A 27500-nucleotide genomic window follows, 5' to 3' on the forward strand; every position below is an offset into this window, starting at 1 on the left:
TCCCAACAACGCAGTGATAATAATAATATAGATAATAATCAAAAAATATATAACGGATGGGTCTAATCCTGAACGGTAATTTGTGGAATAAACACTGGCTGGAATACAGTTTTAACCAATCAGCATTCAGGATTAGACCCACCTGTTATATATGTTATATTATTATCTATATCCATGACGTTGAAATGCCTATTTGCTCTGTTTCGTCTGAATGCACAATCCACTGTCTCAAAAGCCCAGCCAGGCAATGTATAAACTTGATCTCCACTATAAAAAGCATCTAGACATTATCTCACATTTCTTTTAGACTAACATTTAGTTTTAACAGTGGAGATTTGTATAAACCTTGGTGTCTGTCTCTCCGACATTTGCAACATTGTTTCAATATTCAAATTCTATCTCTAGCTGTCCCATAGTAATAAGATGGGTCGGGAGTCGAGATGAGGCAGCATTTCTCAGCCTGTCGAAATCATGAATCAGCTGGCATCATTTGTATGGATATACACAAACGAATGTCAATTGAAAAAAGGTCAAACGAAACTAAGTGCTGCTAGTTTCCAGTTTTCCAGCTTCAGTTTGAAGATATTGTGTTAGCTGTATTGTTAGCTAGCTCCTCTGAACAACAGTGTCCTGAGGAGAGAGTACATTTTCTATGCCAGGTGAAATTGTGTCTCATTAGCACATTGTTATGGATTTACCCAAATAAATGTCTCTGGAAAACAGCTTAAACAAATGCAAATGCAGCTACTGTTGTTATTCTGTCTGCGCTTTTGACGTGACTCTAAATTAGCCGTAGATGGCTAGCTAGCAAGCAAGGGATAAGAACATTGCCAGTCAATATGGCAATGGAACATTTAGAATGAACGACTGGGTCGCGTCCACAGATACAGAACAAAAAGACTGAACGACTGGGTCGAGTCCATAGATACAGAACAAAAAGACTGAATGACTGGGTTGAGTCCATAGATACAGAACAAAAAGACTGAACGACTGGGTCGAGTCCATAGATACAGAACAAAAAGACTGAACGACTGGGTCGAGTCCATAGATACAGAACAAAAAGACTGAACGACAGGGTCACATCTCTAGCAACCGAACCGATAGAACAAACGACTAGCCGTCTTGGGTAGCAACCCTAGATTTGTGTCAGATTATATCGGGATTAAATCTGGTAAAAAACAAACAGTTTCTGAAGAAAATATGTTGTTCATTATTTGAATATGTTGGTAACCCGATTTATATAAGTGATAATCGAAACCGTTGTTTGGAGGATATACAGTTGAAGTCAGAAGTTTACATACACTTTGGTTGGATTCATTTGGTTGGCTCTGTCGTAACCGGCTGCGACCGGGAGGTCCGTGGGGCGACGCAGATTTAGCCTAGCATTGTCCGGATTAGGGAGGGGTTGGCCGGTAGGGATATTGTTGTCTCATCGTGCACCAGCGACTCCTGTGGCGGGCCGGGCGCAGTGCACGCTAACCAAGGTTGCCAGGTGCACAGTGTTTCCTCCAACACATTGGTGCGGCTGGCTTCCGGGTTGGATGCGCGCTGTGTTAAGAAGCAGTGCGGCTTGGTTGGGTTGTGTATCGCATGACTTTCAACATGTATCGCATGACTTTCGACCTTCGTCTCTCCCGAGCCCGTACGGGAGTTGTAGCGATGAGACAAGATAGTAGCTACTAACAATTGGATACCATGAAATTGGGGAGAAAAAAGGGGGTAAAAATTTAAAAAACTAATTTTTCAACCACTCCACAACTTTCTTGTTAACAAACTATAGTTTTTGCAAGTCGGTTAGGACATCTACAAACAGATTATTTCACTTATAATTCACTGTATCACAATTCCAGTGGGTCAGAAGTTTACATATATTAAGTTGACTGTGCCTTTAAACAGCTTGGAAAATTATGTCATGGCTTTAGAAGCTTCTGATAGGCTAATTGACATCATTTGAGTCAATTGGAGGTGTACCTGTAGATGTATTTCAAGGCCTACCTTCAAGCTCAGTGCCTCTTTGCTTGACATCATGGGAAAATCAAAGGAAATCAGCCAAGACCTCAGAAAAACAATTGTAGACCTCCACAAGTCTGGTTCATCCTTTGGAGTAATTTCAAAACGTCTGAAGGTACCACGTTCATCTTTACAAACTATAGTACACAAGTATAAACACCATGGGACCACGCAGCCGTCATACCGCTCAGGAAGGAGACGCATTCTGTCTCCTAGAGATGAACGAACTTTGGTGCGAGAAGTGCAAATCAATCCCAGAACAACAGCAAAGGACCTTGTGAAGATGCTGGAGGAAACAGGTACAAAAGTATCTATATCCACAGTAAAACAAGTCCCATATCGACATAATCTGAAAGGCCGCTCAGCAAGGAAGAAGCCACTGCTCCAAAATTGCCATAAAAAAGCCAGACTATGGTTTGCAACTGCACATGGGGACAAAGACCGTACTTTTGGGAGAAATGTCCTCTGGTCTGATGAAACAAAAATAGAACTGTCTGGCCATAATGACCATCGTTCTGTTTGGAGGAAAAATGGGGAGGCTTGCAAGCCGAAGAACACCATCCCAACCGTGAAGCACAGGGGTGGCAGCATCATGTTGTGGGGGTGTTTTGCTGCAAGAGGGACTGGTGCACTTCACAAAATAGATTGCATCATGAGGTGGGGAAATTATGTGGATATATTGAAGAAATATCTCAAGACATCAGTCAGGAAGTTAAATTTTGGTCGCAAATGGGTCTTCTAAATGGACGATGACCCCAAGCATACTTCCAAAGTTGTGGTAAAATGGCTTAAGGACAACAAAGTCAAGGTATTGGAGTGGCCATCACAAAGCCCTGACCTCAATCATATAGAAAATTTGTGAGCAGAACTGAAAAAGCGTGTGCGAGCAAGGAGGCCTACAAACCTGACTTAGTTACACCAGCTCTGTCAGGAGGAATGGGCCAAAACTCACCCAACTTGTTGTGGGAAGCTTGTGGAAGGCTAACTTAAATGTGTGACCTAAGTTAAACAATGTAAAAGGCAATGCTACCAAATACTAATTGAGTGTATGTAAACTTCTGACCCACCGAGAATGTGATGAAAGAAATAAAAGCTGAAATAATCATTGTCTCTACTATTATTCTGAAATTTCACATTCTTAAAATAAGGTGTGTGTCACACCCTGACCGTAGGTATCTTAGTTTTCTTTATTATTTGTTTAGGTCAGGGTGTGACAAGGGTGGTTTGTGTAGTTTTGTATTGTCTAGTGGTTTTTGTATGCTTATGGGGTTTTCCTAGTCGAGGTGTTAATATGTCTATGGCTGCCTAGATTGGTTCTCAATCAGAGGCAGCTGTTTATCGTTGTCTATGATTGGGGACCATATTTAGGTAGCCATATTCCTTGGATAGTTCTATGTTAAGTTGCCTGTTCTGCACTAGCCATATTGCGTCACGGTTCGTTTTGTTAGTTTTGTTCAGTGTTCTCTCTTGATTAAAGAGTTATGTTAACTTACCACGCTGGTCTCATGGTTATAACGACCGCGACAGTGGTGATCCTAACTGACCTGAAACAGGGAATTTTTACTTGGATTAAATGTCAGGAATTGTGGAAAAACGGAGTTTAAATGTATTTGGCTCAGGTGTATGTTAACTTCTGACTTCAACTGTACATGAAGTTTGAAAAGTCCAGCAATGTAATTCCTTGAACATTACACAATAGTGTAGCTTGTCCCTGAGCTGGAGGACCAATGGACTGTGAATAGTGTAGCTTGTCCCTGAGCTGGAGGACCAATGGACTGTGAATAGTGTAGCTTGTCCCTGAGCTGGAGGACCAATGGTTCTTGCCTCTCTTCCTGCTGGAGGTACTGTGAATAGTGGTACTGCATGTTGGTTCCAACCTTAAAAAGTAACAACAAAAAAAGTTAGCAGGTCTGTTAGGAAATGCCTTTGTATGGATAAGGGAGCTGGAGTACCAATGGTTCTTGCCTCTCTGCCTGCTGGAGGTACTGTGAATAGTGTTACAGGACACTACATAAAGTGTGAATAAATAGCTTATTCAGAACCAAAATGATTTGAACTAGTCCAACCTGAGACTAAGGCACCAGTCCTCTTCTGTTCCCATGGAGACCAGGGCTTGATTACAACCTGTTATCAATGGTGCCAACATTTCGTGGCTGATCTTTCAGCGGGGGACTGAATGTGTCAAAGACCTGACTGAGCCCAGCACTGTGCGGTGTGGCTCGTCGTTGTTGTTGTTGTGTGTGGGTTTGTGTACTGAGGAACATGTAACTTGGTTCAAAAAGAAAGGGGCACTTTCAATGTCTTTTAGTTTGTGGGGGTTTTCATCAAGGTAAAGTGTTTCTTGGTGTAATGTCTTCTCCAGTCTATTGAACACACAACCTTGGACATCAACCTTTACGTTCTATAGGAGTGACCTTACTGAGTAAAGTATTTGTCATCGTCACTGGTTACCACAGTCACAAAGTCATCATTATTGCTAAAACCTGTCCCATTTCCACAATGTATCTTCTTAAAATGTGATTTTGAACGGAACCTTAACTAATGAAGGTCAAGTTTGGTGCATTGGTCCTCCAGACCTTCTGTGCATTTGGGCGGAAGTGTCTGGGTACGAGATTAGGTGTGATGCGGCTAACGTGACATCACTTCAGACAGTGAGCTGTCCTTCAGCACAACACGTCACCCTTTACAAACACATGTTTATATTGTATAGATTTGGTCCTCAGGTCCTCGAAAGGTTCTACAGCTGCACCATCGAGAGCATCCTGACTGGTTGCATCACAGCCTGGTATGGCAACTGCTCGGCCTCCGACCGCAAGGCACTTACAGAGGGTAGTGCGTACGGCCCAGTAAATCACTGGGGCCAAGCTTCCTGCCATCCATGACCTCTATACCAGGCGGTGTCAGAGAAAGGCCCCAAAAATTGTCAAAGACACCAGCCTCCCCAGTCATAGTCTGTTCTCTCTACTACCGTATGGCAAGCGGGAACCTGGAGCACCGAGTCTAGGTCCAAAAGGCTTCTAAACAGCTTCTACCCCCAAGCCATAAGACTCTCTAATAATCTTGTCAAATGGCGGCTACTCAGACTATTTGCATTGCCCCCCCCCCCCCCCCCCCGCGCTTTTACACTGCTGCTACTCTCTGTTATTATCTATGTATAGTCACTTTAATAACTATATCTACATGTATATATTACCTCAATTACCTCGACTACCTCTGCCCCCGCACATTGACTCTGTACCGGTACCCCCTGTATATAGCCTCCCCAGTGACTCTGTACCGGTACCCCCTGTATATAGCCTCCACATTGACTCTGTACAGGTACCCCCTGTATATAGTCTCCACATTGACTCTGTACAGGTACCCCCTGTATATAGCCTCCACATTGACTCTGTACAGGTACCCCCTGTATATAGCCTCCACATTGACTCTGTACAGGTACCCCCTGTATATAGCCTCCACATTGACTCTGTACAGGTACCCCCTGTATATAGCCTCCACATTGACTCTGTACCAGTACCCCCTGTATATAGCCTCCACATTGACTCTGTACCGGTACCCCCTGTATATAGCCTCCACATTGACTCTGTACCGGTACCCCCTGTATATAGCCTCCACATTGACTCTGTACCAGTACCCCCTGTATATAGCCTCCACATTGACTCTGTACCGGTACCCCCTGTATATAGCCTCCACATTGACTCTGTACAGGTACCCCCTGTATATAGCCTCCACATTGACTCTGTACCGGAAGCCTGAGATTTCCCAGTTCCGAGATTCCAGTTGTTTTGAACACAACAGAAGTCATGCTGGATTGACAGCATGGCCAATGTTGACTGTTTATCATTTTAAGCTTGGAAAAATAGACTCTTAAACCCAGACTTGGACCACACACCCTCTCCACTGAATAGCAGGCTAGGGATTGCTTTGCAACACTTGCAGTTAGCCACTGATTCCTTCCAAACCACCCATTGTTGAATTATGCGATTTCCAACGTGTTGTGTAATGTTTATGTCCAACGGTCCATGAGCACCGATATGTTTTATACTTTCCCCTTCATTGTTTCTCTTCATATGACAAGAATTAATAAGGATTTGCCAGTAGATTGTCAACTTGATTCATGATGACTTCTAGCTAAGATTGTGAAAGTCTGATGTTGACATGATCAGTCCAATCAAAGCGACTGTAGATACAATGTGATTTGACGTCATTTTATCTGTGGCCAATGACCTTGAGCCTTCTTGGATGGGCACTACTAATGTAACTCTATGGCAGCACCCAAGGTGCTAGAATTTTTGAGCTCTCCTTGTAGATTTTGCGGTGACGTAGTGTCCCCATGAGTGACAGAACACTGAGCCAATCACGGCGCAACTGGAGAATATTAACAACCCCTACACTCCGTATTTTCTGCTTGCTAGCCCCACCACTACAGAAAGCACTGAGCTAGGCTGAAACACCTGCATTTTGGAGCTGCCTCACTACCCAAAGCTATTTCAATCCAGCAACCTTTTGGTTACCAGCCCAACGCTCCTTCCCGCCAGGCTACCTGCCGCCGATGAGCTTCACTGATGTTTTCCTGAGCTTTCCAATACTGGGCAGCCACCTGGGCAGCCAACTGGGCAGCCAACTGTGCAGCCAACTGTGCAGCCAACTGGGCAGCCATCTGGGCAGCCAACTGGGCAGCCACCTGGGCAGCCAACTGGGCAGCCAACTGGGCAGCCAACTGAATGTTCTGAAACTCTGGTGACGGCCCTGGTCCCTACATGTCTCCCTATCTCCCTCTGGCCCGTCCTCGTCCAGTCCAGTATTAAATACTCTATAATGTATATGTTTATGTAACGGATGTCCTGGTTCCTCTCTAGGTTTCTTCCTAGATTCCTGCTTTTCTAGGGAGTTTATCCTAGCCACCGTGCTTCTACACCTGCATTGCTTGCTCTTTGGGGGTTTTAGGCTGGGTTTCTGTACAAGAACTGCTCATGTAAAAAGTGGTTTATAAATACATTTGATTGATTGTCTTGACTATGTTTCTCTCTCTCAGTGACCTCCAGTACGAGGTATAATACTGTATACTCTATAATTTGTCTACCTATCATCTCCCCAGGCCCGTCCTCCTCCAGTCCTCGGCTGATGACGAAGAGCCTATCCCTGGAGCCTGGTGCTCACGGTGCATGCCTCGGGGCCCACGACGACGACTCAGACACCCAGACAGAGACCCCTCGCCTAAGCTCAGACCCCGGCCCTCAAACCTCCGGGCCACTGGGTCTGCAACCCCCCGGGGCCCTGCTGCACCCCGCTCGACACAGCTGTAACAGAGGAGACAATGGGAGTGGAACTCCTCAAGAAGTGCCCTCCACCGCCCTCAAGACACGCCCTCCCTTACCTGGGCCTAAACCACAAGGTAAATCAAAATCAATTCAAATGTTATTAGTATTATTAGTATTTAATACACAATGAGTAACGATATGATGGCTATATTACACAGAGTACCAGTACTGAGTCAATGTGCATGGGTACAAGGTAATAACATGGCTATATACACAGGGTACCCGTACCGAGTTAAGAGTATGCAAAGCTGTCATCAAGGCAAAGGGTGGCTACTTTGAAGAATCCTACATTTCAAATATATATTTTGGGGATTTGTTTAACACAATGATTCCGTATGTGTTATTTCATAGTTTTGATGTCTTCGCTATTATTCTGCAATGTAGAAAACTGCAGAGAGTCGGGTAGCTATTTGGGTAGCTATTTGGGTAGCTATTTGGGTAGCTATTTGGGTAGCTATTTGGTTAACTATTTGGCACTTTGCACTTTAGTACTGCTTGCTGTGCGGTAGCAGAGAGAACAGTCTTATGACTTGGGTGGTTGGTTTCTTTGAAAATGCTTAGGGCCTTCCTCTGACACCGCCTGGTATAGAGGTCTTGGATGACAAGGCGCTCGGGCCAGTGATGTCCTGGTCCGCATGCACTACCCTCTGTAGCCTTGTCAGATGCTGAGTAGTTGCCATACCGGTGATGCAGCCAGTCACAATGTTCTCAATGGTGCAGCTGTAGAACTCTTTGAGGATCTAAGGGCCCAGCCTCCTGAACGACTGTGTTGGTGTGTTTGGACCATGATAGGTCCTTAGTGACGTGGACACAGAGGAACTTGAAGCTTTCAACCTGATCCACTACAGCCCCACAGATGTGGATGGGGGCGTGCTTGGCACTCTGTTTCCTGTAGTCCACGATCAGCTCCTTTGTCTTGCTGAGGGAGAGGTTGTTGTCCTGGCACCACACCTGCCGGGTTTCCGACCTCTCTCTATAGGCTGTTTCATCATCGTTGAGGATCAGGCCAACCATCGTCGCTCGTGGGTGAACTGGTAGTACAGGAAGCAGACTAAGCACACATCCTTGAGGGACTCCCGTGTTGAGGGCCAGTGTGTCGGATGTGTTGTTGCCAACCCTCACCACCTGGGAACGGCCCGTCAGGAAGTCCAGGATCCAGTTGCAGAGGGAGGTGTTCTGTCCAAGGGTCCTTAGCTTAGTGATGAGCTTGGAGGGCACTATGGTGTTGAACGCTGAGCTGTAGTCAATGAACAGCATTCTCACATAGGTGTTCCTTTTGTCCAGGTGGGAAAGGGCAGTGTGGAGTGCAATAGAGATTGAGTCATCTGTGGATCTGTTGGGGCGGTATGTGAATTGGAGTGGATCCAGGGAGTCTGTGATGATGATGTTGATGTGAGTCCATGACCATCCTTTCAAAGCATTTCATGGCTACAGATATGAGTGCTGTGGGGCGGTAATCATTTAGACAGGTTACCTTGGTGTTCTTGGGCACAGGGACTATGGTGGTCTGTTTGAAACATGTAGGTATTACAGACTGGGTCAGGGAGAGGTCAGTGAAGAGACTTGTCAGCTGGTCAGCGCATGCTCTGACTATGTGTCCTGGTAATCCGTCTTGCCCTGCGGCCTTGTGAATATTAGCCTGTTTAAAGGTTTTACCCACATCGGCTACGGCGAGCGTGATCATACAGTCATCCGGGACAGCTGGTGCTCTTATGCATGATTCAGTGTTGCTTGCCTCAAAGCAGGCTTAGAAGGCATATAAAGTGGAAGAGAGGTTGACATCATCACTACTTGTTTTGGTAAGAAGTGTTGACAAGCTGAATGTACCGAGCTGTCTGTTTAAACTATAGAACAGACTATGGGAGGCGCACAGTACTACATAGAGCCATGACTACATGGAAGTCTATTCCACAGTACTACATAGAGCCATGACTACATGGAACTCTATTCCACAGTACTACATAGAGCCATGACTACATGGAACTCTATTCCACAGTACTCCATAGAGCCATGGCTACATGGAACTCTATTCCACAGTACTACATAGAGCCATGGCTACATGGAACTCTATTCCACAGTACTACATAGAGCCATGACTACATGGAACTCTATTCCACAGTACTACAGTACATAGAGCCATGACTACATGGAACTCTATTCCACAGTACTACATAGAGCCATGACTACATGGAACTCTATTCCACAGTACTACATAGAGCCATGACTACATGGAACTCTATTCCACAGTACTACATAGAGCCATGACTACATGGAACTCTATTCCACAGTACTACATAGAGCCATGACTACATGGAACTCTATTCCACAGTACTACATAGAGCCATGACTACATGGAACTCTATTCCACATCAGGTAACTGATGCAGCAGGAGAATCAGATTTAAATAGCAGGTAAAAATACATTTTATAGAACAGCGGGGACTGCGAAGAGACACACAGAGACACACACACACACACACAGAGACACACAGGTACACAGGTACAGACACACACACAGACACACAGGTACAGACACATGCACACGCACACAAGCACTAGCACACGCATTCTACACACACGTACATTGTAATATTGTTGTATGGTGGTAGTATACATGTTGTATTGTAGATATGTAGTGGTGTAATAATGTTACATGATGTCCTGTTTTATCTTTAGTTTTATATGTAATGTAAGCGCCTTAATGTGTTTGGACACATTGGAAGAGTCTGTGGGGATCCCTAATAAATACAAATATACATTTTGCTCGTCTGGTAGGCTCACGTCACTGGGCAGCTCGCGGTTGGGTTTACCTTTGTAATCCGTTACAGTTTGCAAGCCATGCCACATCCGACGTGGCCGCCTAATGATATCAACTATAAAATCTTGGCTTCACAACGACTATCCGAAGTAGGACAATAAAGATTACGTCCCTCTTTATCTGAGCAGTAACACTGTGTTTACTGTAGTTTAATCAGAGATATTAGGTAAAAATACGAAGATGATCAACACCTTGTATGTCGTGTTATTTCTCCTCAGTCAGTAACATGTTGTATGTCGTGTTGTTTCTCCTCAGTGCCCCCAAAGCCTCCTCACCTGCAGCAGAGTGCTGGTGCTGCTAGACCACGCCCCCGCGCCCCGGACAAGCCCCTCCCTCTGCCTCCGCCCTGTAGACCTCTGCCTGCAGACCCCAGAGGGGGAGGAGCCAGCCATCCCCAAACACTCCCCCGCGTTGAGGGAAGCTCTTCCCCCACCGCATGCGTGCTCTCCCTTATCGAGAAGTTTGAGAGGTGAGCCGTCATTCTCAGGATCAAACTTAGGTCAAGTATTTGAGCTGACCTCAGTTTTCACGGTCGGCCTACAATGGAACCAATTACATAGTTCCAAGTGATTAATGACATAGTTATAGTGATTAATGACATAGTTCCAAGTGATTAATGACATATTTATAGTGATTAATGACATAGTTATAGTGATTAATGACATAGTTATAGTGATTAATGACATAGTTATAGTGATTAATGACATAGTTCCAAGTGATTAATGACATAGTTATAGTGATTAATGACATAGTTATAGTGATTAATGACATAGTTATAGTGATTAATGACATAGTTATAGTGATTAATGACATAGTTATAGTGATTAATGACATAGATATAGTGATTAATGACATAGTTATAGTGATTAATGACATAGTTATAGTGATTAATGACATAGTTATAGTGATTAATGACATATTAATGACATAGTTATAGTGATTAATTACATAGTTATAGTGATTAATGTCATAGTTATAGTGATTAATGACATAGTTATAGTGATTAATGACATAGTTATAGTGATTAATGACATAGTTCCAAGTGATTAATTACATAGTTATAGTGATTAATTACATAGTTATAGTGATTAATTACATAGTTATCGTGATTAATTACATAGTTCTAGTGATTAATGACATAGTTATAGTGATTAATGACATAGTTATAGTGATTAATGACATAGTTATAGTGATTAATGACATATTAATGACATAGTTATAGTGATTAATTACATAGTTATAGTGATTAATTACATAGTTATCGTGATTAATTACATAGTTCTAGTGATTAATGACATAGTTATAGTGATTAATGACATAGTTCCAAGTGATTAATTACATAGTTATAGTGATTAATTACATAGTTATAGTGATTAATTACATAGTTATCGTGATTAATTACATAGTTCTAGTGATTAATGACATAGTTATAGTGATTAATGTCATAGTTATAGTGATTAATGACATAGTTATAGTGATTAATGACATAGTTATAGTGATTAATGACATAGTTCCAAGTGATTAATGACATAGTTATAGTGATTAATTACATAGTTATAGTGATTAATTACATAGTTATAGTGATTAATTACATAGTTATAGTGATTAATTACATAGTTATAGTGATTAATTACATAGTTATCGTGATTAATTACATAGTTCTAGTGATTAATGACATAGTTATAGTGATTAATTACATAGTTATCGTGATTAATTACATAGTTCTAGTGATTAATTACATAGTTATAGTGATTAATTACATAGTTATAGTGATTAATGTCATAGTTATAGTGATTAATGACATAGTTATAGTGATTAATGACATAGTTATAGTGATTAATGACATAGTTATAGTGATTAATGACATAGTTATAGTGATTAATGACATAGTTATAGTGATTAATTACATAGTTATAGTGATTAATGACATAGTTATAGTGATTAATGACATAGTTATAGTGATTAATGACATAGTTATAGTGATTAATGACATAGTTATAGTGATTAATGACATAGTTATAGTGATTAATGACATAGTTATAGTGATTAATTACATAGTTCTAGTGATTAATTACATAGTTATAGTGATTAATTACATAGTTATAGTGATTAATGTCATAGTTATAGTGATTAATGACATAGTTATAGTGATTAATGACATAGTTATAGTGATTAATGACATAGTTATAGTGATTAATGACATAGTTATAGTGATTAATGACATATTAATGACATAGTTCTAGTGATTAATTACATAGTTATAGTGATTAATTACATAGTTATAGTGATTAATGACATAGTTATAGTGATTAATGACATAGTTATAGTGATTAATGACATATTAATGACATAGTTCTAGTGATTAATTACATAGTTATAGTGATTAATTACATAGTTATAGTGATTAATGACATAGTTATAGTGATTAATGACATAGTTATAGTGATTAATGACATAGTTATAGTGATTAATGACATATTAATGACATAGTTCTAGTGATTAATTACATAGTTATAGTGATTAATTACATAGTTCCAAGTGATTAATGACATAGTTATAGTGATTAATTACATAGTTATCGTGATTAATTACATAGTTATAGTGATTAATTACATAGTTATAGTGATTAATGACATAGTTCCAAGTGATTAATGACATAGTTATAGTGATTAATTACATAGTTATCGTGATTAATTACATAGTTATAGTGATTAATTACATAGTTATCGTGATTAATTACATAGTTCTAGTGATTAATGACATAGTTCCAAGTGATTAATGACATAGTTATAGTGATTAATTACATAGTTATCGTGATTAATTACATAGTTCTAGTGATTAATTACATAGTTATCGTGATTAATTACATAGTTATAGTGATTAATTACATAGTTATAGTGATTAATGACATAGTTATAGTGATTAATGACATATTAATGACATAGTTATAGTGATTAATTACATAGTTATAGTGATTAATGACATAGATATAGTGATTAATGACATAGTTATAGTGATTAATGACATAGTTATAGTGATTAATGACATAGTTATAGTGATTAATGACATATTAATGACATAGTTATAGTGATTAATTACATAGTTATCGTGATTAATTACATAGTTCTAGTGATTAATTACATAGTTATAGTGATTAATTACATAGTTATAGTGATTAATGTCATAGTTATAGTGATTAATGACATAGTTATAGTGATTAATGACATAGTTATAGTGATTAATTACATAGTTATAGTGATTAATTACATAGTTATAGTGATTAATTACATAGTTATAGTGATTAATGACATACACTACTGGTCCAAAGTTTTAGAACACCTACTCATTCAAGGGGTTTTTCTTTATTTTTACTATTTTCCACATTGTAGAATAATAGTGAAGACATCAAAACTATGAAATAACACATGTGGAATCTGGTAGTAACCCAAAAAAAGTTCAATAAATCTAAATATATTTTAAATGTGAGGTTCTTCAAATAGCCACCCTTTGCCTTGATGACAGCTTTGCTCACTCTTTGGTTATTCTCTCAACCAGCTTCACCTATGCTTTTCCTTCACTCTGCGGTCCGACTCATCCCAAACCATCTCAATTGGTTAAGGTCGGGGGATTGTGGAGACCAGGTCATCTGATACAGCAGTCATTCACTCTTCTTCTTGGTCAAATAGCCCTCACACAGTCTGGAGATGTGTTGGATCATTGTCCTGTTGAAAAACAAATGATAGTCCCACTAAGATTCAAACCAGATGGGATGGTATATCGCTACAGAATACTCTGGTAGCCATGCTGGTTGTGTGCCTTGAATTCTAAATAAATCACAGACATTGTCACCAGCAAAGCACCACCACACCTCCTCCTCCATGGTGGGAAATACACATGTGGGGATCATCTGTTCACTTACTCTACTTTTCACAAAGACACGGCAGTGGGAACCAAAAATCTCAAATTTGGACTCATCAGACCAAAGAACACATTTCCACCGGTCTAATCTCCATTGCTTGTGTTTCTTAGCAGCAATTCAACCATGAAGGCCTGATTCACACGGTCTCTTCTGAACAGTTGATGTTGAGATGTGTCTGTTACTTGAACTTCGTGAAGAATGTTTTTGGTCTGCAATTTCTGAGCCAGTTAATTCTAATGAACTCATCCTCTGCAGCAGAGGTAACTCTGGGTCTTCCTTTCCTGTGGCGGTCCTCATGAGAACCAGTTCCATCATAGCGCTTGATGGTTTTTCCAACTGCTCTTGAGGGAACCTTCAAAGTTCTTGGAATTTTCCATATTGACTGACCTGTTTTAAAGTAATGATGAACTGTCGTTTCCCTTTGCTTATTTGAGCTGTTCTTGCCATAATATGGACTTGGTCTTTCACCAAATAGGGCTGTCTTCTGTATACCACACCTACCTTGTCACAACATAAATGATTGTCTCAAATGCTTTAAGAAGTAAAGAAATTGCACAAATTAACTTTTAAGAAGGCACACCTGTTAATTGAAATGCATTCCAGGTGACAACAATTTTTTTTAACCTTATTCTAACGAGGCAAGTCAGTTAAGAACAAATTCTTATTTTCAATGACGGCCTAGGAACAGTGGGTTCACGGGCAGAACCGATTTGTACCTTGTCAGCTCGGGGAGTTGAACTTGCAACCTTCCGGTTACTAGTCCAACGCTCTAACCACTAGGCTACCCTAGTGGTTGAGAGAATCCTGGTTGAGAGAATGCAAAGACTGTTTCCTAAACTGTCATCAAGGCAAAGGGTGGCTACTTTGAAGAATCTCAAATATAAAATATATTTAGATTTGTTAAACACTTTTTTTGGTTACTACATGATTCCATATGTGTTCATTTCCTAGTGTTGATTTCTTCACTATTATTCTACAATGTAGAAAATAGTAAAAATAAAGAAAAACCCTTGAATGAGAAGGTGTTATAAAACTTTAGACCGGTCGTGTAGTTCCAAGTATTTAATGACATACTTCCTAGTCATTAAGTACATAGTTCCAAGTGATTAATTACATATTTCCTAGTCATTAAGTGCATAGTTCCAAGTGATTCATGACATAGTTATAGTATATCCTGTCCACTTAGGAGTCATTGATTTTCTCCACCAGATAATATAGTTCCTCCAGTTTTTTAAGACTTCATTCTAAACCTGAGTTTACTCTACAGGGAGAAGATCATTGTGGTGCCTGATATCACGGGAGGGGGTCTCTGCACCCCCTGGGTCCTCGAGACGGGACCAGGAGGGGACACCTTCTCTCCCCCAGCCTCAGAGCTCCCTCTGGGCTGTCTCCCCGTGGTCTGGCCCCCTGGTTCCTCTCAAGACCTCCAGGAGCTCCGGGATCTACCTCAGGGGCTGGCTGTGCTGGTTAATGTGTTGCCGGGGGAGACGGAGGTACCAGAGGATGACAATGATAATGAACTAGGAACGTTGTGCTCTATCTCTGACAAGCGTCTGTCCATGGAGTCTGGCTACAGCGCCTCGGAGAGACTCACGGACACCATGGAGATGAAGGAGCAGGTGGGGTCAGAATCAGAGAGCCAATCAGAGATCCCCTCTGAACACTTGCCCCTCCTTCAGCCGCAGACGGACGGCAAGCTGGCCAATCGGGACTCTGGCATCGACAGCATCAGCTCTCCGTCCCACAGCGAGGAGCTGTGTTTCGCCGGCGACGAGGACCGGGTCATCTACCCATGTAGTCCCGCCCTCACGCTGCCACGCCTCTCTAGCTCCTCTTCCTCCGGCTATGCCGAGGGTCCGGGGGGAGAGGGGGCATCGGCCGAGGGGGGGAGAGATTCGGAGGGGGACAGTGACTTGGAGGAGGGGAGTGGGGACGAGACAATTGAACTGATCAACCCCATGATGGATCTGCTGCCTTTGGCCCTGCCTCCAACAGACAGACAGGACTCTACAGAGGTAGGCCAGACTCTTCTTTAGCATCACTTATTAAAGTCATATGAACCATCCGTAATATGGAAAATATACAAACACAACATTTACCAGTGTCGTTACCATGACAACTTGTTCTTTTGGTCTTGGTCAAGATACTGATCTAGCTTCTTCTGTGTGTGTGTATGTGTGTGTGTATGTGTGTGTGTCTCTGTGTATGTGTCTCTGTGTGTGTATGTCTCTGTGTGTATGTGTCCCTGTGTGTGTGCTTACTTGTGCATGCTTGTCTGTGTGTGTCTTTCTCTCTCTCTCTGTGTCTCTCTCTGTGTCTCTCTCTCTCTCTCTCTCTCTCTCTCTCTCCGACCAATCCCAGCTGTCGGTGCAGCAGCGTGTGTTCAACATAGCCAATGAGCTCCTCCACACAGAGAAGGCCTACGTGTCTCGGCTGTACCTCCTGGACCAGGTGTTCTGCTCCTCCCTCCTAGAGGAGGCGCGCTCCCGCTCCTCCTTCCCTCTAGACGTGGTCATGGGTATCTTCTCCAACATCTGCTCTATATACTGTTTCCACCAGCAGTTCCTGCTCCCCGCCCTGGAGAAACGCATGGCGGAGTGGTGAGTTAAACCCTGACCCTAGTCCCTAACCCCTAACCTAGGGCCTACCTCTAACCCTAGACTAACCCTAACCCAGACCCAGGGTCTACCTCTAACCCTAGACTAACCCTAACCCTGCTCCCTGCCCTGGAGAAACGAATGGCGGAGTGGTGAGTTAAACCTTGACCCTAGTCCCTGACCTAGGGTCTACCTCTAACCCTAGACTAACTCTGACCCAGGGCCTACCTCTAACCCTAGACTAACCCTAACCCTGCTCTCCGACCCTGGAGAAACGCATAGAGTGTTTAGTTAAAACCCTGACCCCAGTCCCTGACCCAGGGCCTACCTCTAACCCTAGACTAACCCTGACCCAGGGCCTACCTCTAACCCTAGACTAACCCTAACCCTGACCCAGGGCCTACCTCTAACCCTAGACTAACCCTGACCCAGGGCCGACCTCTAACCCTAGACTAACCCTGACCCAGGGCCGACCTCTAACCCTAGACTAACCCTGACCCAGGGCCGACCTCTAACCCTAGACTAACCCTAACCCTGACCCAGGGCCGACCTCTAACCCTAGACTAACCCTAACCCTGACCCAGGGCCAACCTCTAACCCTAGACTAACCCTAACCCTGACCCAGGGCCGACCTCTAACCCTAACAGCCCAGGATCCATGGATTCGGGGGTTCCAGGAAAGAGACTCTCAGCTGCTTTCCCTCTCTCTGACCATAACCCTTGCCCAGACTTGCCTACTCCACCCACAGCTCTCCCACTACACACACACACACACACACACACACACACACACACACACACACACACACACTTCTCCTCTCTCCCCCCAGGGATGTGAACCCGCGCATTGGGGACATCCTGCAGAAGCTAGCCCCCTTCCTGACCTCTCCTCTCTCTCCCCCCAGGGATGTGAACCCGCGCATCTGGGACATCCTGCAGAAGCTAGCCCCCTTCCTGACCTCTCCTCTCTCTCCCCCCAGGGATGTGAACCCGCGCATCTGGGACATCCTGCAGAAGCTTGCCCCCTTCCTGACTTCTCCTCTCTCCCCCCAGGGATGTGAACCCGCGCATCGGGGACATCCTGCAGAAGCTAGCCCCCTTCCTGAAGATGTACGGAGAGTACGTGAAGAACTTTGACCGGGCCATGGAGCTGGTCAACACCTGGATGGAGAGGTCGTCCCAGTTCAAAGCCATCGTCCACCAAATCCAGGTAGGGGTTTATGAGGGCTGCATTAGATAGCTCAGATAGGGGGGAGTGAGGCCTAAGAGGGTTTTATAAATAAGCATCAACCAGTGGGTCTTGCGACAGATATGCAGAGATGACCAGTTCACAGAGGAGTATAGAGTGCAGTGATGTGTCCTCTAAGGAGCATTTTGGTGGCAAATCTGAGGGCCGAATGGTAAAGAACATCTAGCCGCTCGAGAGCCGCCCTTACCTGCCGATCTATAAATTACGTCTCCGTAATCTAGCATGGGTAGGTTGGTCATCTGAATCAGGGGTTTAGTTTGGCAGCTGGCGTGAAAGAGGAGCGATTTACGATAGAGGAAACCAAGTCTATATTTAACTTTAGCCTGCAGCTTGGATATGTGCTGAGAGAAGGACAGTGTACCGCCTAGCCGTACTCCCAAGTACTTGTATGAGTTGACGACCTCAGGCTCTAAACCGTCAGAGGTAGTAATCACACCGGTAAGAAACATTCCAACATTCCATTCCACATTCCAACCTATTGGTTAAGAGCATTGCGCCGGTAACCTGAAGGTTGCCGGTTCAAATCCCCGAGCTGACACGGTGAAAGAATCTGCTCTTGAGCAAGGCAACAACTACTTCCTGAACCCCGATGACCTTGATTAAGGCAAATCCTTACACCTCTCTGGTTCAGAGGGGTTGCATTACATTCGGAAGACACATCTTGGCTGAATGCGTTCCGTTGTGCATCTGACTAGGCATCCCCTAGCCAGTGTTGTATTTCAATGTGAACTCTAGTGCAATTGTGTTTCCATTGTGAGAATCAACCATTTCTGCATAATCAAATCAGTTGCTTTGTGAGAATCAAACTGATTTGATAAAGTCCACAGCTAGCCATAGTTATATCAATGGCAGCTGAAAAGTACCGGTGGCCTGTGTTTGGTCCTCAGCTGAGAGCAGGTCCAAAAGGAGCCATGGCCCAGTGAGACACGGGTGCCGGCCCGCTTAGATGGAAACAGACAAGTCTGATGAGTATTCTGGGTAAATCCTGTGTCAAACACTGGGGTAAATCCTGTGTAAAACACTGGGGTAAATCCTGTGTAAAACACTGGGGTAAATCCTGTGTAAAACACTGGGGTGAAACACTGGGGTAAATCCTGTGTACAACACTGGGGTAAATCCTGGGTAAATCCTGTGTAAAACACTGGGGTAAATCCTGGGTAAATCCTGCGTAAAACACTGGGGTAAAACACTGGGGTAAATCCTGTGTAAAACACTGGGGTAAAACACTGGGGTAAAACACTAGGGTAAATCCTGGGTAAATCCTGTGTAAAACACTGGGGTAAAACACTGGGGTAAATCCTGTGTAAAACACTGGGGTAAAACACTGGGGTAAATCCTGGGTAAATCCTGCGTAAAACACTGGGGTAAAACACTGGGGTAAATCCTGCGTAAAACACTGGGGTAAATCCTGGGTAAATTCTGCGTAAAACACTGGGGTAAATCCTGTGTAAAACACTGGGGTAAATCCTGTGTAAAAAATGGTCCTTTAGTAAGTGTGAGCATTCATCGTAGTAATACTAACATGGCCACAGACCTGATTATTCAGAAAGCTCATTGGGTTAGCAGCAACACACCCTGCTCAGTAAAAGGGGAAATTGGGATGTGTGTGTAGATTGTTGAGAAAGTTTAAATGTACGTTTTGTAAATGTATGTATAGGCTGGGTTTAGGCTGGGTTTCTGTACAGCACTTTGAGATATCAGCTGATGTACGAAGGGCTATATAAAATAAATTTGATTTGATACATGCATGTGTCTAGCTGTCAATAAGATTAGTACCAGCCTTCCACTCTGTCCTGTTGTCTGTCAGAGGTTGTAGAGATTAGTACCAGCCTTCCACCCTGTCCTGTTGTCTGTCAGAGGTTGTAGAGATTAGAACCAGCCTTCCACCCTGTCCTGTTGTCTGTCAGAGGTTGTAGAGATTAGTACCAGCCTTCCACCCTGTCCTGTTGTCTGTCAGAGGTTGTAGAGATTAGAACCAGCCTTCCACCCTGTCCTGTTGTCTGTCAGAGGTTGTAGAGATTAGAACCAGCCTTCCACCCTGTCCTGTTGTCTGTCAGAGGTTGTAGAGATTAGAACCAGCCTTCCACCCTGTCCTGTTGTCTGTCAGAGGTTGTAGAGATTAGAACCAGCCTTCCACTCTGTCCTGTTGTCTGTCAGAGGTTGTAGAGATTAGTACCAGCCTTCCACCCTGTCCTGTTGTCTGTCAGATATCAGAGGTTGTAGAGATTAGTACCAGCCTTCCACTCTGTCCTGTTGTCTGTCAGATATCAGAGGTTGTAGAGATTAGTACCAGCCTTCCACCCTGTCCTGTTGTCTGTCAGATATCAGAGGTTGTAGAGATTAGTACCAGCCTTCCACCCTGTCCTGTTGTCTGTCAGATATCAGAGGTTGTAGAGATTAGAACCAGCCTTCCACTCTGTCCTGTTGTCTGTCAGATATCAGAGGTTGTAGAGATTAGAACCAGCCTTCCACCCTGTCCTGTTGTCTGTCAGATATCAGAGGTTGTAGAGATTAGAACCAGCCTTCCACCCTGTCCTGTTGTCTGTCAGATATCAGAGGTTGTAGAGATTAGAACCAGCCTTCCACCCTGTCCTGTTGTCTGTCAGAGGTTGTAGAGATTAGAACCAGCCTTCCACTCTGTCCTGTTGTCTGTCAGATATCAGAGGTTGTAGAGATTAGAACCAGCCTTCCACTCTGTCCTGTTGTCTGTCAGCTATCAGAGGTTGTAGAGATTAGAACCAGCCTTCCACCCTGTCCTGTTGTCTGTCAGAGGTTGTAGAGATTAGAACCAGCCTTCCACTCTGTCCTGTTGTCTGTCAGATATCAGAGGTTGTAGAGATTAGAACCAGCCTTCCACCCTGTCCTGTTGTCTGTCAGATATCAGAGGTTGTAGAGATTAGTACCAGCCTTCCACCCTGTCCTGTTGTCTGTCAGATATCCTCTTTCCCTCTATCCTGACTAGTCTCCCAGTCCCTGCTGCTAAAAACCATCCCCACAGTATGATGCTGCCACCACCATGCTTCACCGTAGGGATGCTGCCACCACCGTGCTTCACCGTAGGGAGGGTGCCAGGTTTCTTCCAGACGTAACGCTTGGCAGTCAGGCCCGAAGAGTTGAATCTTGATTTCATCAGACCAGAGAATCTTGTTTCTCATGTTCTGAGAGTCTTTTGGCAAACTCCAAGCGGGCTGTCATGTGCCTTTTTACTGAGGAGTGGCTTCCGTCTGGTCTTTCTACCATAAAGGCCTGATTGGTGGAGTGCTGCAGCGATGGTTGTCCTTCTGGAAGGTTCTCCCATCTCCACAGAGGAACTCTGGAGCTATGTCAGAGTGACCATCGGGTTCTTGGTCACCTCCCTGACCAAGGCCCTTCTCCCCCGATTGCTCAGTTTGGCCGGGCGGCCAGCTCTAGGAAGAATCTTTGTGTTTCCAAACTTCTTCCATTTAAGAATGATGGAGGCCACTGTGTTCTTGGGGACCTTCAATGCTGCAGAAATGTTTTGGTACCCTTCCCCAGATCTGTGCCTCGACACAATCCTGTCTCGGAGCTCTACGGGACAACTCCTTCGACCTGATGGCTTGGTTATTGCTCTGTCACCATGTCACCTGTCAACTGTGGGACCTTATATAGACAGGCGTGAGCCTTTCCAAATCACGTCCAATCAATTGAATTTATCCCAGGTGGACTCCAATCAAGTTGTAGAGACATCTCAAGGACGATCAATGAAAACAGGATTCACTTGAGCAGCAAAGGGTCAGAATACGTAAATAAGTTATTTATTTTGTATTTTTAATACATTTGCAGAAAATGCTAAAATCTTCATTAGGGGAGATTCAGGAGGATTTTCTTATATATTTAATCCATTTTAGAATAAGGCTGTAACTTAATAAAATGTGGAGAAAGGGGAAGGGGTATGAATACTTTCCTGAATGCCCTTTACTTATGGTAAAATGATTGTCTTTCTTCCTACTTCCATATTCTCTTTGTTCCCTGTGAAAGCCTGCAGTGACTGCAAAGTGTATATTTTGGCTGTGTTTCTAGTCTCTCACTCTGCCTTGTTCTGTGAACAGTATGTGTTTGTGCTGGGTCTGTGGGTTTCCATGTGTATTTTCTCACGTGTGTGTGTGTGTGTGTGTGTGTGTGTGTGTGTGTGCGTACGTGCGTGTGCGCGTGCGTCTGTGCGTGTGTGTGTCTGTGTCTGTCTGTGTGTATCTTCTCACCTGTGTGTGTGTGTGTGTGTGTGTGTGTGTGTGTGTGTGTGTGTGTGTGTGTGTGTGTGTGTGTGTGTGTGTGTGTGTGTGTGTGTGCGTACATGCGTGCGTGCGTGTGTGTGTGTCCTCAGAGAGAGGAGCGCTGTGTTAACCTGTGTTCCTCTGTGTGTGTGTCCTCAGAGAGAGGAGCGCTGTGGTAACCTGACCCTACAGCACCACATGTTGGAGCCGGTTCAGAGGATCCCTCGCTACGAGCTGCTGCTGAAAGACTACCTGCACCGTCTCCCTGACGACCATGATGACTTTCAACATGCACAGAGTGAGTGGCCCTGCTTCATGCACCACTACATGCACACGCAGACACACACACACACACGCATGCACACACACACACACACACACACACACACACACACACACACACACACACACACACACACACACACACACACACACACACACAGAGACGTTAGGAACCATGCTGGGCCACCAAAAACATTGTCTTACAAAGGCCAGGGTTCGATAGGAGCAAGGATGGCAGGCAAGTCCGGAGGAATGAGCCCATTCCAGGACCGGGGAATGGGCAGAGTCCGGGGCGAACATCCAGTTAGCCAGGCCCGGCAAGGGAACGCTGCGTCTCACGGACATGGTTCTCTATACCCCATGCAGCCGCTAGAGGGGAGGGTTTCGGGATCAGTGGGTCTATAGAGGCGTGAGAGCGCTTCAGACTTCACGTTCTTGGACCCCGGGGCGGTAAGAGATGGTAAAGGTGAACCGAGTGGATATCAGGCCCCATAGAGTTGAGGTGCTTGGCGTTGCAGAGATATTCCAGGTTCTTATAATCAGTCCACACTAAGAATGGATGTTTCCTCCCCCCTCTAACCAGCCTAGCCTCCACTCCTTCAATGCCATCTTCTCCATGAGTAGTTATCGATTTCCCATAATTCCTCTCAGACGATGGGAAAGGAAAGCGCGGGGGATTCAGCTTTTGGTCCTGGGCAGACCGCTGGGACAGGGCAGACTTCCACCACGAACTGACGGGACAGATCTGGATGGATTAAGATGTGATCTGTGATAAATAGATGCTTGAGGTCTGAGAACGCCCGGTCAGCAGCTGGAGACCACGTGAACGGGACCTTCGGAGAGGTGAGTGCTGAAAGGGGAGAAGCCAAGGGGGCTGTAACCCCGAATGAAACGGCGGGTGAAATGAGCAAACCCCAGGAAGCATTGCAACTGCACTCTTGAGGTGGGTTGAGGCCAATCCACCACCGCTTTCACCTGGCCAGGATCCATCTGTATATTTCCTGCAGCGATGATGTATCCTAGGAAGGAGATGTTGGAGCGATGTAATTCACATTTCTCTGTTTTAACAAAAGGATGGTCCAACACACCGACATCAAAAACGAATCCCAACTGTAAAGTTTGGTGGAGGGAGCATCGTGGTTTGGGGCTGCTTTGCTGCCTCAGGGCCTGGACAGCTTGCGATCATCGACGGAAAAAATGAATTCCCAAGTTTATCAAGACATTTTGCAGGAGAATGTGAGAATATCTGTCCGACCAATTGAAGCTCAATAGAAGTTGGGTGACACAACGACACGTTTCACAGAAGTAAATCAAAATACCAGCAACAGTGTGTGAAAACCTTGCGAAGACTTACAGAAAATGTTTGACCTCTGTCATTGCCAACAAAGGGTATATAACAAAGTATTGAGATAAACTTTTGTTATTGACCAAATACTTATTTTCCACCATAATTTGCAAATAAATGCATAAAAAATCCTACAATGTGATTTTCTGGATTTTTTTTCTCATTTTGCCTGTCATAGTTGAAGTGTACCTATGATGAAAATTACAGGCCTCTCTCATCTTTTTAAGTGGGAGAACTTGCACAATTGGTGGCTGACTAAATACTTTTTTGACCCACTGTATATACAGGGTCAGCATACTATATACAGGGGGTACCGGTACAGAGTCAATGTGGAGGCTATATACAGGGGGTACCGGTACAGAGTCAATGTGGAGGCTATATACAGGGGGTACCGGTACAGAGTCAATGTGGAGGCTAAATACAGGGGGTACCGGTACAGAGTCAATGTGGAGGCTATATACAGGGGGTACCGGTACAGAGTCAATGTGGAGGCTATATACAGGGGGTACCGGTACAGAGTCAATGTGGAGGCTATATACAGGGGGTACCGGTACAGAGTCAATGTGGAGGCTATATACAGGGGGTACCGGTACAGAGTCAATTTGGAGGCTATATACAGGGTGTTACAGTACAGAGTCAATGTGGAGTCTATATACAGGGGGTACCGGTACAGAGTCAATGTGGAGGCTATATACAGGGGGTATCGGTACATAGTCAATGTGGAGACTATATACAGGGGGTACCGGTACAGAGTCAATGTGGAGGTTATATACAGGGGGTACCGGTACAGAGTCAGTGTGGAGGCTATATACAGGGGGTACCGGTACAGAGTCAATGTGGAGGTTATATACAGGGGGTACCGGTACAGAGTCAATGTGGAGGATATATACAGGGGGTACCGGTACAGAGTCAATGTGGAGGCTATATACAGGGGGTACCGGTACAGAGTCACTGTGGAGGCTATATACAGGGGGTACCGGTACAGAGTCAATGTGGAGGCTATATACAGGGGGTACCGGTACAGAGTCAATGTGGAGGCTATATACAGGGGGTACCGGTACAGAGTCAATGTGGAGGCTATATACAGGGGGTACCGGTACAGAGTCAATGTGGAGGCTATATACAGGGGGTACAGGTACAGAGTCAATGTGGAGGCTATATACAGGGGGTACCGGTACAGAGTCAATGTGGAGGCTATATACAGGGGTACTGGTACAGAGTCAATGTGCGGGGGCAGCGGTAGTCGAGGTAATTGAGGTAATATATACATGTAGATATAGTTATTAAAGTGACTATACATAGATAATAACAGAGAGTAGCAGCAGTGTAAAAGCGCGGGGGGGGGCAATGCAAATAGTCTGAGTAGCCGCCATTTGACTAGATTGTTAGAGAGTCTTATGGCTTGGGGGTAGAAGCTGTTTAGAAGCCTTTTGGACCTAGACTCGGTGCTCCAGGTTCCCGCTTGCCATACGGTAGTAGAGAGAACAGACTATGACTGGGGAGGCTGGTGTCTTTGACAATTTTTGGGGCCTTTCTCTGACACCGCCTGGTATAGAGGTCATGGATGGCAGGAAGCTTCTTCAAGACTGTCTTGGCGTGTTTGGACCATGATAGTTTGTTGGTGATGTGGACACTAAGGAACTTGAAACTCTCGACCCGCTCCACTTCAGCCCCGTCGATGTTAATAAGGGCCTATTCGGCCCATCTTTTTCCTATGGTCCACGATCAGCGCCTTTGTCTTGCTACATTGCCAGGTCTCTGACCTCGTCCCTAAAGGCTGTCTCGTTGTTGTCGGTGATCAGGTCTACCTGTCTGTGCAAGCTTTATGATGGTGTTGGAGTCGTGCTTGGTCACTCAGTCGTTGGTGAACACGGAGTACATGAGGGGCTTCTTTACTGTTGATGTTGAGACTGGTGTTTTGTGGGTACTATTTAATGAAGCTGCCAGTTGAGGACTTGTGAGGCTTCTAGTTATCAAACTATGGAAAGAGATTGCTGTGGATAAAAAAAAATAAAAATAAAAATGTTTTAATCCATTTTAGAATAAGGCTGTAACGCAACAAAATGTCTGAATACTTTCCCGAAGGCACTGTAACATATTTTGTGTTGTCAGTTTTTCTAACACAGAGAGTGCAGGAAAATTTACATCAGAAGGGCAAATTAGTATTGGAATCAGTTACACTGTGAAATTGTTTAGTTGCTGGAAGTAATAACGTCTCTGTTGTGTCTTTTCAGAATCACTAGAGTTGATCGCCACAGCTGCCGAGCACTCCAACACTGCCATCAGAAAGATGGTGAGTCCTTTCTAACAGCCGCCGAGCACTCCAACACAGCCATCAGAAAGATGGTGAGTCCTTTCTAACAGCTGCCGAGCACTCCAACACTGCCATCAGAAAGATGGTGAGTCCTTTCTAACAGCTGCCGAGCACTCCAACACTGCCATCAGAAAGATGGTGAGTCCTTTCTAACAGCCCCCGAGCACTCCAACACAGCCATCAGAAAGATGGTGAGTCCTTTCTAACAGCTGCAGAGCACTCCAACACTGCCATCAGAAAGATGGTGAGTCCTTTCTAACAGCTGCCGAGCACTCCAACACTGCCATCAGAAAGATGGTGAGTTCTTTCTAACAGCTGCCGAGCACTCCAACACTGCCATCAGAAAGATGGTGAGTCCTTTCTATCAGCTGCCGAGCACTCCAACACTGCCATCAGAAAGATGTTGAGTCCTTTTAAACAGCTGCCGAGCACTCCAACACTGCCATCAGAAAGATGGTGAGTCCTTTCTAACAGCTGCCGAGCACTCCAACACTGCCATCAGAAAGATGGTGAGTCCTTTCTAACAGCTGCCGAGCACTTCAACAATGCCATCAGAAAGATGGTGAGTCCTTTCTAACAGCTGCCGAGCACTCCAACACTGCCATCAGAAAGATGGTGAGTCCTTTCTAACAGCTGCCGGGCACTCCAACACTGCCATCAGAAAGATGGTGAGTCCTTCCTAACAGCTGCCGAGCACTCCAACACTGCCATCAGAAAGATGGTGAGTCCTTTCTAACAGCTGCCGAGCACTCCCAACACTGCCATCAGAAAGATGGTGAGTCCTTTCTAACAGCTGCCGAGCACTCCAACACTGCCATCAGAAAGATGGTGAGTCCTTTCTAACAGCTGCCAAGCACTCCAACACTGCCATCAGAAAGATGGTGAGTCCTTTCTAACAGCCCCCGAGCACTCCAACACAGCCATCAGAAAGATGGTGAGTCCTTTCTAACAGCTGCAGAGCACTCCAACACTGCCATCAGAAAGATGGTGAGTCCTTTCTAACAGCTGCCGAGCACTCCAACACTGCCATCAGAAAGATGGTGAGTTCTTTCTAACAGCTGCCGAGCACTCCAACACTGCCATCAGAAAGATGGTGAGTCCTTTCTATCAGCTGCCGAGCACTCCAACACTGCCATCAGAAATATGTTGAGTCCTTTTAAACAGCTGCCGAGCACTCCAACACTGCCATCAGAAAGATGGTGAGTCCTTTCTAACAGCTGCCGAGCACTCCAACACTGCCATCAGAAAGATGGTGAGTCCTTTCTAACAGCTGCCGAGCACTTCAACAATGCCATCAGAAAGATGGTGAGTCCTTTCTAACAGCTGCCGAGCACTCCAACACTGCCATCAGAAAGATGGTGAGTCCTTTCTAACAGCTGCCGGGCACTCCAACACTGCCATCAGAAAGATGGTGA

At 44.5% G+C, this 27500-nt stretch overlaps 1 protein-coding gene and 1 long non-coding RNA gene across 3 annotated transcripts in view; both read left to right on the plus strand.

The window, feature by feature from the left end:
* LOC149981353 (uncharacterized) overlaps positions 1-27500 on the plus strand; it is a 437375-nt gene that overhangs the window by 300460 nt on the left and 109415 nt on the right. The window lies entirely within an intron of this gene.
* The window catches only part of fgd1 (FYVE, RhoGEF and PH domain containing 1), a 145239-nt gene that overhangs the window by 92847 nt on the left and 24892 nt on the right, over positions 1-27500 (plus strand). For both annotated transcript variants that reach the window (XM_090185549.1, XM_036989079.2), the window contains exons 2-8: positions 7109-7405; positions 10404-10617; positions 15335-16082; positions 16429-16667; positions 17717-17873; positions 22304-22442; positions 26006-26064. In XM_090185549.1, the coding sequence (XP_090041675.1) occupies positions 7109-7405; positions 10404-10617; positions 15335-16082; positions 16429-16667; positions 17717-17873; positions 22304-22442; positions 26006-26064 (1853 nt within the window). The remainder of the gene's footprint in view (positions 1-7108; positions 7406-10403; positions 10618-15334; positions 16083-16428; positions 16668-17716; positions 17874-22303; positions 22443-26005; positions 26065-27500) is intronic.

This window comes from Oncorhynchus mykiss, chromosome 9, assembly GCF_057628025.1.
Source record: "Oncorhynchus mykiss isolate SJ-2025 chromosome 9, ASM5762802v1, whole genome shotgun sequence".
NCBI classification, from domain to species: domain Eukaryota; kingdom Metazoa; phylum Chordata; class Actinopteri; order Salmoniformes; family Salmonidae; genus Oncorhynchus; species Oncorhynchus mykiss.